At 39.0% G+C, this 12,193-nt stretch overlaps 1 protein-coding gene across 9 annotated transcripts in view; it reads right to left on the reverse strand.

Moving 5' to 3' along the window:
* The window catches only part of Acaca (acetyl-CoA carboxylase alpha), a 264,876-nt gene that overhangs the window by 162,461 nt on the left and 90,222 nt on the right, over positions 1-12,193 (reverse strand). For all 9 annotated transcript variants that reach the window (XR_013111129.1, XM_076936129.1, XM_076936128.1 and 6 more), the window contains 5 exons: positions 11,532-11,641; positions 10,277-10,358; positions 8,385-8,483; positions 5,708-5,814; positions 3,074-3,184 (listed from right to left, as the gene is read on the reverse strand). Coding sequence is in view for 8 of the 9 variants with exons in the window: in XM_076936129.1 (XP_076792244.1) it covers positions 3,074-3,184; positions 5,708-5,814; positions 8,385-8,483; positions 10,277-10,358; positions 11,532-11,641 (509 nt within the window). In the remaining variant the exon portion in view is untranslated. The remainder of the gene's footprint in view (positions 1-3,073; positions 3,185-5,707; positions 5,815-8,384; positions 8,484-10,276; positions 10,359-11,531; positions 11,642-12,193) is intronic.

The following is a 12,193-nucleotide window of genomic DNA, read 5'->3' on the forward strand; positions in this document are numbered from 1 at the left end:
ATCTTCTTAATCAGATTTATGACTTCATGAATTACATTATCTTTTTAAGTTTTTAAAATTATTATTATTTAATTATATGTATGTCTGTATGATGGTATGTGCACGGCAGTCCAAGTGCTCCTAGGGGCCAGACGAAGGCATCAGATGTCCCTGAGCTAGAATTACAGGCAGTTGTGACTCACCAAATAATGCTGGGAACTGAACTCTGGTACTCTACAAGACCAGTATATGTTGTAAACAGCCAAGTCATCTCTCCAGCTCTGAATTACATTATCTTTAAGTTATCTCAGATAATAGGTTTTGCCAGTTGTTCCACTATTACAGAATGTGGGCAACCTTATTTTCAGTTTCCATTAATAATACTCTACTACTTTCTAGGCCCATTAACAGTGTGCTCATCATCCCTAGAATGTTATCAATACCCTTCTCAGCATAGTTAGCCCATAAACTAATTATTCTAAAGGTGGTGTCACCTGTTTCATGATGGCAGCATCACACCTTTGCTATCACTTCCTGTGTCAGTCATGCTTTGGCAGTAGTTTCCTTTTATTGCGTTTGTTTGTCTGGCAGTACTAGGGATCAAATCTAGGGCCTAATGTATGCTGGGCAAAGCATTCTATTCCTGACCTACAGCTCTAGCTAGCAAACTCAAAATCAAAAAAAAAAAATAAAAAAAAAAAAAAAAAAAAAAACCCTAGTGACTTGGGACAGTATTTTGAGCTAGACTTAGCTGGAAAACCTGTCACTTGTGCACTGTTGTTACCTAGCAGCTGAACTAGGGTTTATCTAAAAAAAAATTTCACTGACATATTCAAATATGGTGCTGACAGTCACCTAGGACTCAGAATTCAGAGGATCCAGATGCCTTGGCTGAAAGGATTCTTCTCTGCTTCATGGTTTCCCTCTCTCTAGAAGGGTAGAACAAATTCTGCATGTGGCAGGTAAGAGCTCATTCCAACTAGGCAAGGTATATAAACTACACAACCACTTGAAATGTAAGCTTCAGAATTTCTGCTTCCTTTTGTTGGTCAAAATAAATTGAAAGAACAGTTGGAACCCAAAGGGTAAAAAAGAGGATTTCTCTTCTTGATGATAAGAGACACGATCATAAGCTATACAATAAAAGGTATACAGAGACAGATGTTTTCATACTCATCTTTGAAACCAATGTATTGTTCTTCTCTGTATTTTTTTTTGGGGGGGGGGGTCTTTTTGTCTCTTTTTATGCTTGAGTCTAAATTTTCTTCTATTTTCCCAAGACTGATTCTTCCTTCAATTTCCTCTAACATGCTATTTAATTCTTATACTGATGCCTTAATTTCAGTTACTATATTTTCAGTTCTAGAGTGTTTCTTTTTTTTTTTTTTAATGATTTCTAATTCTCTACCAAAATTCTCAGCATTGCCTTTAATTTTCTTAAAAGCACTAAGCACTGTTACCCGAAGGTCCTTGTCTGATAGCTCTATTATCTAATTCCTCTTTGGATCTGTTCCGCTGACTTTTATTCCTGGTTTTGAGTCATGCACTTTATATACCTATTTACTTTTAGTTGTGTTTTATATACCACATGAAAAATTAGTAGTAATAATTTGAAGTTCTATATATAATATTCCTCTGGAAAGGATGGGCATTTGCTTTATGCATGCAGATGGTTAGAAGCATTGGCAATTATAAACACAATACCTAAATTAAGTCTAGTGCTTTGAATCTGAGCTTCAGTTCTTCCTATGAGGATTGGTCTACTTCTGGTTCATTCTTCCACCTGTGGTACAGTCCTTTAGAATCCCAATATAAAATATAAGAGTCCTTAGAGCCTCAAAAACTACTTGTTCAACCATCACTAAAGTCTAAATTTTGTCTTCTTAGTCTTATAAGAAGATAAATGAAAATTCAAACCAATTTGTAGGGTTGGGTTTTTTTTATTTTTTTGTTTTTTTGTTTTTTCTTCCTTCTTGAGAAAGAGGCTGTTTTTTTGTGTTTGGTTGTTTTTGAGGCATGTTCTTACTATGTAGACAAGGCTGCCCTTGAAGTTAGGGTTTCTGACTCCTGTGCTGGTGTTAGGTTTGTGCACTACCACACCCAGCTGGTTGTTTATCTTGAACTGGAAGATATCTTTGCGGGAAAAAGAAAAAGTCTTCAATTCCCAGGCTCACCTCTGAATTTCTTTCTCCTCTTATAATTCTTGTTTTTGTTTTTTGTTTTGTTTTGTTTTGTTTTGTTAGTTGTTGGTTTTGTGAGATGGGTTCCTCTGTGTAGCTTTGGCTGTTCTGGAACTCGTTCTGTAGGCTTGGCCTTGAATTCCCAGAGATCTACTTGCCTCTGCCTCCTGAGTGCTGAGATTAAAGGCATGTGCCACTACCACCCACTCTTTTATAATTCTTTACTGTCCTGAAAAGCTTCCCACCTCTTAAAACAGACTTTAAAGAGGGGAAGATATGTGTGTGTGTGTGTGTATGTGTGTGTGTGTGCGCACGCGTGTGCATCAAGCAAAGCTAAGGCAGAGAAACTATAGGATAAGTCTCTGGGGCACCCATACTGAGGCACACATACCATTAGGTTCCTGTGTGAGGGTAGGATGGCCACACAGCATAGATGAGGGTATTGGCTGCTGGGCCAAGAGGATAGAAGACATGGTAGAAGCTCAAGGGACTCCAGCCAACTTTACATGACACAAGGTAAAGTCTATCAGAGAGCTTGGCATCTGGCCAACATATGGGCAAATTGATGAGGATAATCCCACCATACCACACCCTTGCCTACAATGTCAAAACATGGAGTGTAAAAACACTGTCTCTTCCTGCCATAAGATACTGTGAATAGCACATACCATACAGAGAAGAGCTATCTTCTACATAAGAAAAACTAGTGCTTGAAGTATTTAAGTGAATAGAATTACATTAAATTCCCCCCATTCCTGTGAATAATCAGGTAAAGGCTATGGACAAAGCTTAAATTATATACACATAAAAATAAAAACTTGACATTTTCTAAATATCTAAGGTACAGTATAAATTAAATCACTCATGTCTGATATACATGACAGCTCAACAAGCAAAATCAACTTGTACTCTACCTGTCTGAAGAGGTTAGGGAAGTCATCTGCATTGTTAACTTTTCTGATTCCCTTCCCTCCTCCTCCCTCTGAGGCCTTGATCATCACGGGATATCCAACTTCCTCGGCTGCCTTCAGGAAAAAAAAGAAGAAAAACAGTTATATTAGTAGAGAAAAGAATTGGTATTTTTCTCCATTTAAGAATACAGTCCTTAAAGAACTAGGCATAATGGCACATGCCTTTAATCCCAGCACTCAACAGGCAAAGGCAGCCTGATCTACAGAGTTCTAGGACAGCTAGGGCTACAAAAAGAGAACAAAACAAACAGGGAGGGAGGGAGGGAGGGAGGGAAGAAAGAAAAAGAAGAAAGAAGAAAAGAGGGAGGAAAAGAAAAAAAAAGAGGAAAAAAGAAGGGAAAAAAAGTCACTAGCCAGGCACAGCAGCATCCACCTTTGATCCCAGCACTTGAAAGGCAGAAGCAGACAGATCTCTGAGACTTTGAGGCCAGCCTAGTCTACATAGTGAGTTCTAGGACAGCCAGGGTATGTAGAGAGATCCTGTCTCAAAAATAAATAAACCCTGCAGCCCTACATACTAGGTAGCTCACAAGTGCCTGAAACTCTAGTTCCAGAAGATTTGATACCTACCTCTGGCCCCCTAGGGTACCTGCACACATACACATGTAGCAAAAATTGTCTCCGTGTATCTGAGACCCTTAGCTGTGGCAGACCTAGGTTCTACTTGGTTTGGATACTATCTTTTCTTCACAGTTTCATATGCTAAGCTAGCTTACTCTCAAGCTAATATTAGTTTTAGGACTAATTTTGATAACATTTTAAGATTTTGCTACTTTTATCTTTAATAAAAAAGTAAAATCAGAAAAAAAAAATTCTATATACTTGAAAGCTCTGACTTACCCACTCTTATGTATGTGTGGTTTGAAGCTATGCCAGAATGGACAGCTTATATGAAGTATGAAGTCTTTTAAAAAGGTTATTGGGGCTGTCAGAATGGCTAGGCAATGTAGTTATCAGAAGAAATAAGGTAGCTTTTGTATATAATATCATGGGAAAAAATGAAGCCATATTAAAGTAAATTGAGATTTAATAAAATTTTTAAATAACTAAAATCATCCTCCTATGAAAATATTCCAGGCTTTCAAGACTTTCCAACACTGTAGGAAAAGCTTTTAAGTATGATCAGAAAAGCCTTTTTTTGAGAAAGACCTTCAGCTCTCTATCCCATGCCAGCCCTTAACTATGTAGCTTAGGCTGGCCTTGACTTCCCAGTGATCCTTCTGTCCCAGTTTTTCCAGTACTAAGATTAAAAGCATGTATCACCACAGATAACCAAAAAAAAAAAAAAAAAAAAAAAAAAAATCTAAAATTTTAACTTGTATCAGTAGATTGTCCACTTATAGTCCAGTCCCTTCTCTTTGATTCTTGCCTATACTCACATAAACGGATTTAATAGGAAGATAAACTTTATCAATTGGCATCAGGCGATGATCAGAGTTATAGAGTGGTATGGACACAAACAGCACTAGCTACTTCCCAGCTCACTGTCCTGTGGAGTATACATAATCCATTTCCTTCAAAAGAAGGTTTAGGGGTTGGGGGCCAGAGCTTGGCAGGCAGTTTGGCAATTAGGAACACTGGCTCCTCCCCTAGAGGACTGAGAACTTGATTCCCAGCACCAGATGATGACTCACAGCCATCTGCAACTCCAGTCACAGAAGGGTCCAATGCCCCCCACCCCCCCCGCTTTCATGTGCAATGCACACACCTGATGTGCAGATGTACATGCAGACAAAATACCTGAACAAAAAATTTTAAAGAGAAAAATCAGTAAGGCAGATCTTTTAAAAAAAAATGTATGAGCAGGGAAATGTGGCACAAGCACATTTCTACAGAGATGGATAATAATTAGAGTAATAATACTATCAGCCTCTTTCCTTCACTCCTCAAGGGGGAAAGTTATTTGACTGGACAATTTGGAAGGAGGAACGGGCATGCTTGCTCAACCTCTTCTAAAGGCAACCCACAACACAGAACACATGCTCTCTGAGCTCTCAGCCATGTAATAAGCAGAATGGTAAGAGCTCTCTCTATGGAGGGAAGTCTGGTTATTCAGCACTGCCAGTTACCAGATGTGAGGGAGGAGCCTTGTTAGCTACCCTCCATTCATCCTATAAATTTCATTGTTGCTATACACATTTGAGCCATTTTTTGCAAATACCTCTATAACATTAAAGCTGACATTCTGACATCTACCTGCCTAGCTTCTCAAGGGGATTCACAAGGGGAACCGGATGGTGTTAGGCATCTCTCACATACTAATAGCTGGTGGAGGGTTTGGGGATCTAGCTCAATGGTAGAGCGCCTGGGTTTGGTTCCCAGCTCTGAAGAAAAAAAAAAGACAAAATAGCTAGTGGAAAGGAAGAATCAGTACCTCCTTAAACCCAATTAAAAACCCAAGAACTGCTGTGCAGATCACCAGTCCTCTTCAAAAATAAAGTTTAAAATCACTTCCTCACTCCATACTTAAGAAATATTTATCCTGGCCTTACAACTCTCCTGATAGCATGTCATGAATGTGACTTGGAAACCCTGTATTTGTAACTAGAACTGACCACCACGGAGTAAATAGCTTACCTTCAGTCCATCGTCCACATCCTTCACATAGCCTTTCTCATACAAATCTTGTGGGACATTTAAGATACGTTTCGAAAAATCATTTTCTTGCCAATCCACTCGAAGACCTACAATAGACAATAATGATTTGAGACCATCTATGAGAGCTCGTGCCAATTTTCTGCCCACTCTCAAAGTCTACACCGGACTCATACTTGATATGTAATGGAGACTGGTCTTCAACTTGCAATCTTCCTGCCTCTGCTTCCTGATTGCACAGATTATAAACATGTTGCACACACTTGTGTATATGATACCTTCTGTTAAAAACCTATTATATTAGGGGCTAGAGAGGTAGCTCAGAAATTAAGAGCACCATCTGCTCTTCCAGAGGTCCTGAGTTCAATTCCCAGTAACCACATGGTGGCTCACATCCATCTATAATAGGATCTGATGCCCTCTTCTGGCCTGCAGGTGTACATGCTGATAGAGCACTAATATATATTAAATAAATAAACCTTTTTTAAAAAGAGCTATTGTATTTATCAAAAATAAAAGTAGATGGGGAGCAGGGGATAGAAAGATACAGTAAAACCTTGATCAGTTCTTGGAGATGATAGTATTCAGCTACAGAATAGGCTAGAATTTGGGGTGCTTACACTAGAAAGAGCCAGGAGTGTAAAGCAGGGACCTAGTTACACAAATACAAGGATTGGGGGTGGGGTGGAAGTAGAGGGAAAGGGGAAAGAGAAAGAAAAACATGGCAGATTTCACACAGCAACACACTGGCAAAATACTTTCAATGTTTTCAGGCCTGCTCTGGGGCCAGAGGTCTGAGAAATAACTCAATCTTTATGAGCCTTTGGAAATGAAAATGGTGGTTTTATTGGTCTCAGCAGAGCCATGATGATATGCTCCCTGAATGCCTCTGCATTCAGCTCTGAGGGGAACACTACAGTCTCTCCATTCAAACAAGGACAAATTCAACCTTTTAAACCATTTGACCCAGCAGGTCTGGAGAGGATATGGCAATCCTCTCCCTGGAGAGCCAGAACAAGGTTTCAAATCTTTTCAGCCTCAAGACAATGGTCATTCCTACTTTTGAGAGATTTTAGTGTGTTTGTTCTTTGTATGTGAGTGCAAAAAGGGTAAAGTCCATATTATTATTATTATTATTATTATTATTATTATTATTATTATTACTACTACTTGCTTACCAAAAAAATCACATGATACTCCAAAAAATTGGCAGAATAAATTATTTCTCGGTTTTTCTTTTTATCCCTCTGTTGGGAGGAAGGTGACCACTCACCTCATCTTTTGCATCCATACAAAACCCTGGCAGACAGGCACACATCTAAGGAAGTAGGGTCAAGGTTCTTGCTGGTAATCCACATTACTCCCAAGGCACTGCTGAAGTCTTATACTTCACCTAACAAGCCTGCCTCTGAGGATGCTTCTAGCCTACCCCAACCCCTACCAAAATATGTTTCTCTAGAGGTTCTCCAAATCAGATCTCAGTTTAGCATCTGTACCTAATACTCAATTTATAGTCCTAAAATATGATAAAAATCACAAGAGTATTATGCTAAGAGATTTTCTCCTTCCTTCCTTCCTTCCTTCCTTCCCTCCCTCCCTCTTTCCTTTCCTTTCCTTTCCTTTCCTTTCCTTTCCTTTCCTTTCCTTTCCTTTCCGTTTGTTTTTTTAAACACAGTTTCTCTGTGTGGTCCTGTCTGTCCTGGAACTCACTCTGTAGACCAGGCTGGCCTTGAACTCACAGAGATCTACCTGCTGAGCTGCCTGTGAACTGCCTAGTGTGGGTACAGGGAACTGAACTCAGATCCTTTGGAAGAACAGCAAACTATTAACCACTGAGCTATCTTTCTAACCTTTGATGACTATATTCTTTTATTTCTAAAAATATCTATCTATCTATCCATCTATCTATCTATCCATCCATCCATCTATCCATCCATCCATCTTTGAGTCTCTCTATATAACCCTGGCTGTCCTGAAACTCACTATTGTAGACCAGGCTGTCCTTAAACTCAGGATCTGCCTGTTCCTGCCTCTTAAATGCTGGGCTCAAAGGTGTGCACCACCACCGCCAGCCCACACCCCCACCCCACACCCTCACCCCCCCACCCCCAGCTGACATTCTATTTCTTACCAAGTATCTCAATTCAGCCTAAAACAACTTAAGCCCAGGCCACATATTCTACTTAGCCTCTCATACCTTAAGATATAAAGGAGGAGGCTAGAGAGATGGCTCAGTGGATAAAGTCCTTGCTATGGAAATATGAGGCTCAGAGTTCAGATCTTCAGAACCCAAAAGCCAGGAAGGTACTGCCTATAATCATAGCACTCAGGAGGCAGAGACAGGCAAGGTAGGGGTAGACTGTCTAGCTACAACAGCTGAATCAGAAAATACTAGGTTAAGCAAGAGAAAAATCCTCACAAAATAGAGAAGAGAGAAGGAAGGCCTTTGACATCTTGGCCTCCACATATGCCTGTGTGTGTGTGTGTGTGTGTGTGTGTGTGTGTGTGTGTGTGTGTGTGTGTGTGTGTGTGTGTGTAATATATGTATGTGTGTATATATATATATATGTGTGTGTGTGTGTGTGTGTATTCACACATACAGACATCACACATATATAAAAATTAATAAACAAACAAAAAAGCCCAAATAATGTCTTACCACTGCCACTCCAGGGAAGAGTTGGGATACCTGCCGTTTGAGCCACAATAGAAGATGCAATCTTATCCCCCAGAGCCCACATGGCCTGGCTTGGAGGGCCTAAAACAAAACAAGACAAGAGAGGAACCTTAACAGCAGCAACTCTGCCTCCTTTTATTTGGTACTTACATTGGCCTTATAATTACTTTTATATTTCTTTTGTCCCACCACATATGGTGACCACTATGTTTGGACTCATCTTTACATTGTTTCTGAAATCCAATGTTGTACACAAGGAAAGTCCAATATATAGAAATTTTATCTTTAAATTTCTAAAAAATACAATGTTTGTGAACTGTGCTCCACATTAACCAAGTAACAAAGTCATTTCTCCAAAGCTAAATCCTTTTTATTTTATTTTAAGTTATTTCTTTGAATTTTTATTTATTTTATTTATATGAGTACACTGTAGCTGTCTTCAAACACACCAGAAGAGGGCATTGGATCTTATTACATACAGATGGTTGTGAGCCACCATGTGGTTGCTGGGAATTGAACTCAGGACCTCTTTATGAGCAGTCGGTGCTCTTAACGGTTGAGCCATCTCTCCAGCCCCCAAAGCTAAATCCTAAAGTAAAGGTGGTAAAATTTCAGGGTTTACATCTGAAATATACCTTCCTTAGTCTTAGGAAATCTAACAAAGAGATTTTTTTTCCCCTTTAATAATCCTTACAAAGCATCATTTTTCCTTTTACCATGAAAAAGGAGAAAAGCTGAAAAGAACAGAATATATAATTTAATATATGCAAATATATAATATATAAATACATATAAATGCAAAGGGGCTGATTCATATATAAGGGCACACTGTTAGGATATCCTAGGAGTTAGTTACTTTTACTATCAAAGCTGGGTCCTTCTTCTACATGTTATCTTAATGTTAATGGCAAAGTTTTTAAAAAGTCAGTGTTTCAAAAACCAGTCTTTTTCATATCTCAGACTAAAGGACTCAGTAACAGAAAATATCACCAAGATAAAGCTAAAAAGAAAAAAAGAAAAAAAAAAAAAAAAAAAAAAAAAACCAGAAACAACTTAAGAAATGAAGGGATGCCAGGCATTGGTGGTACATGACTTAGGAGGCAGAGGCAGACAAATCTATGTGTTTAAGGCTAGCCTGGTCTAAAGTTCCAGGACAGCCAGGGTTATGAGAAATTCTGTCTTAAGAAACCAAATTATGAACATAGTGGAGCACATGATCCTGTGGTATGGTGGGGCATCTTTTAGGTATATGCCCAAGAGTGGTATAGCTGGGTCTTCAGGTAGAGGCTCAACAAGCAGCTGCCTGAGACAGAGGCAGATACTTACACCCAACCAATGGACTGAAGTTAGGGAACCCTGTGGTTGAATTAGGGAAAGACTAGAAGAAGCTGAGGAGGAGGGTGACCTCATAGAAAGACCAGCAATCAACTAACCCAGACCCCTGAGATCTCTCAGACACTGAGCCACCAACTAGGCAGCATACAGCAACTGATATGAGGCCCCTGACACATACACAACAGAGGATTGCCTGGTCTGGCCTCTGAGAGAAGACACACCTAACCCTGGAGAGACTTAAGGCCCCAGGGAGTGGGGAAGCCTGGTGGGGGTGGGGGGAGAGGGACATCCTCTTGGAGACAGGAGGTTGGAGGAATGAGATGAGGAACTGTGGGAGGGTGTACTGGGAGAGAGGTAACAACTAGACTGTAAAAAAATTAAAGTAATAAAAAAAAACCTATATTAATTAAGGAGTTTTTAAAAAGTGAAAGTTATTCTAAGAATTGCTTACTGTTTTAAAAACAAAGGAAAATAAGACTATAGAGAATAGTATGGACAAACTGACAAAATAACAGCAGGAACAGTAGCTCATAACTTACCCATGAAAGCAATGCCATTTTTTAAGAGCAGCTCTGGGAGCTTCGGGTTCTCAGAGGCATGACCCCAGCCAGCCCACACTGCCTACAACAGAATAACAATGTGGATCACCTTTAAAGTCATACCAAGAATCTACAAACTGCCTTACTGCATCCAGGCCAGCCCTCCTAGATGTGGTACAACAGTTCTGCAGCAGCCCAGTGATTAATTCAGCTGTTGTGCCTGACTGCTGGCAAATCAGCAATAACAATAAGCAGATGATTGCAGGAAAAGTCCTCAAGAGGGCAAGACCAAGCAGAATCAGAAAGAAGCACAAGTCTTGCTCTTTAGGAAATAAAATTCACAGCCCTTCAGGCTAGGCTCTCTAGAGCTTTCTAAAGAAACCCTGACCATCTTCACAGTCTGGCCACCTTACTTCCTGTCTAGTGGTGAAAAGGTCACAAGAGTCTGCAGTACTTCTCAATCTGTGGGCCTCAACATCTTTGGAGGTGGAGCAACACTTTCACAGAGGTTACATAAGACCATTAGAAAACACAGAGACTTACATTACAAATTATAACAGTAGCAAAACTACAGTTATGAAGTAGCAACAAAGCAATTTATGGTCGGGTCAGCACAACATGAAGAACTGTAGTAAAGGATGGAGCATTAGGAAGGATGAGAACCACTTCATTAGAGGGTTTCCCCCCATATTTGGCTTTAAGGTATTTACTCTAAACTTCACAACACAATGTGAAAGAAAAAAATAATTTTCTAAAACATCACCATATATATTATAGCCAAGATATTCTGTAGGAAATAGTCTTATACTTACTAGAGATGGCTTTGTACTTATTAGAGAATAAAAAGAAGATTCTCTGAAAAATCTTTCTCAACATTCTATCTCTATTATGTTTATTTTTAACTATGCCTTCCTTTCCATGTCTATCTTAATTATTTCATATAAAGACACTTATAAATTTTCCAGTGCTAAAGAGACTGCTCAGTGATTAAGAGCATTAGGTGCTCTTGCAGAAGACCTCACTTCAATTCCCAGCATCCACATGACAGCTCACAACTGTCAGTATCTCTAGTTCCTGAGGATACAACACCCTCACATACACACATATGCAGGCAAAGCATCAATGCACATAAAATAAAAATGAATCATTAAAATTTTTTTTAATTTCAAAAACAGACTTTACATTAACTTTTCTGGACACAGTCTACCCTTCTGATTAAGTGTGAAATACATGGATTTGTTTCTCAGACTCTTACTTGTACAGGTATCCTTTTGGCAATATCAAGAATCAATTCCACATTTGCATAATTGTTGTTGTTTGGTCCTCCAGGCACTGGAACATAGTGGTCTGCCATCTTAATGTATTCTAAAAACACAAACAAATTAGTGAGATCATACAGTTCTTTCAAAGTATTATCATAGAGAAAAACTATGGTAAGGACAGAGACTATTCTCAGTAATCACAGAATAAATGGCATAATTTAAAAATAAAAGTAGTAGGATAATTTCTATATCTTTCATTGGATGCTCTGATTTTAAACTACATATTGAAGAATCACCTAAAGCAGTAGTTTTCAAACATTTCACTTTAAAGTTCGTTTTTGCTTCTTCTCTATAGGAGCAAACATGGTAATTCCAAAGGAATTAGACTACACATTCAGGAGGTAATAACACTATTTTTACAAAGTTAAGTTCAGGGAGATATAGTGACACAGAGCTAAAACTCCAGCATCCAGCAAGTGGAGGAAAGAAAATGCCAAGCTTGCAACCAACCCAGGCCACAGAGTATGACCTTGCCTCAAATGTTTAAAACAGATCAAAATCACGCACTGTCTATCTTGTAGACAACAAGCTCATGCTCCAGCATCTGTGTAACCTTAGAGAACAATAAACCATAGTCAATTTAACAATATGCTGT

The sequence above is a fragment of the Arvicanthis niloticus genome, chromosome 6, assembly GCF_011762505.2.
Source record: "Arvicanthis niloticus isolate mArvNil1 chromosome 6, mArvNil1.pat.X, whole genome shotgun sequence".
Lineage (NCBI taxonomy): Eukaryota > Metazoa > Chordata > Mammalia > Rodentia > Muridae > Arvicanthis > Arvicanthis niloticus.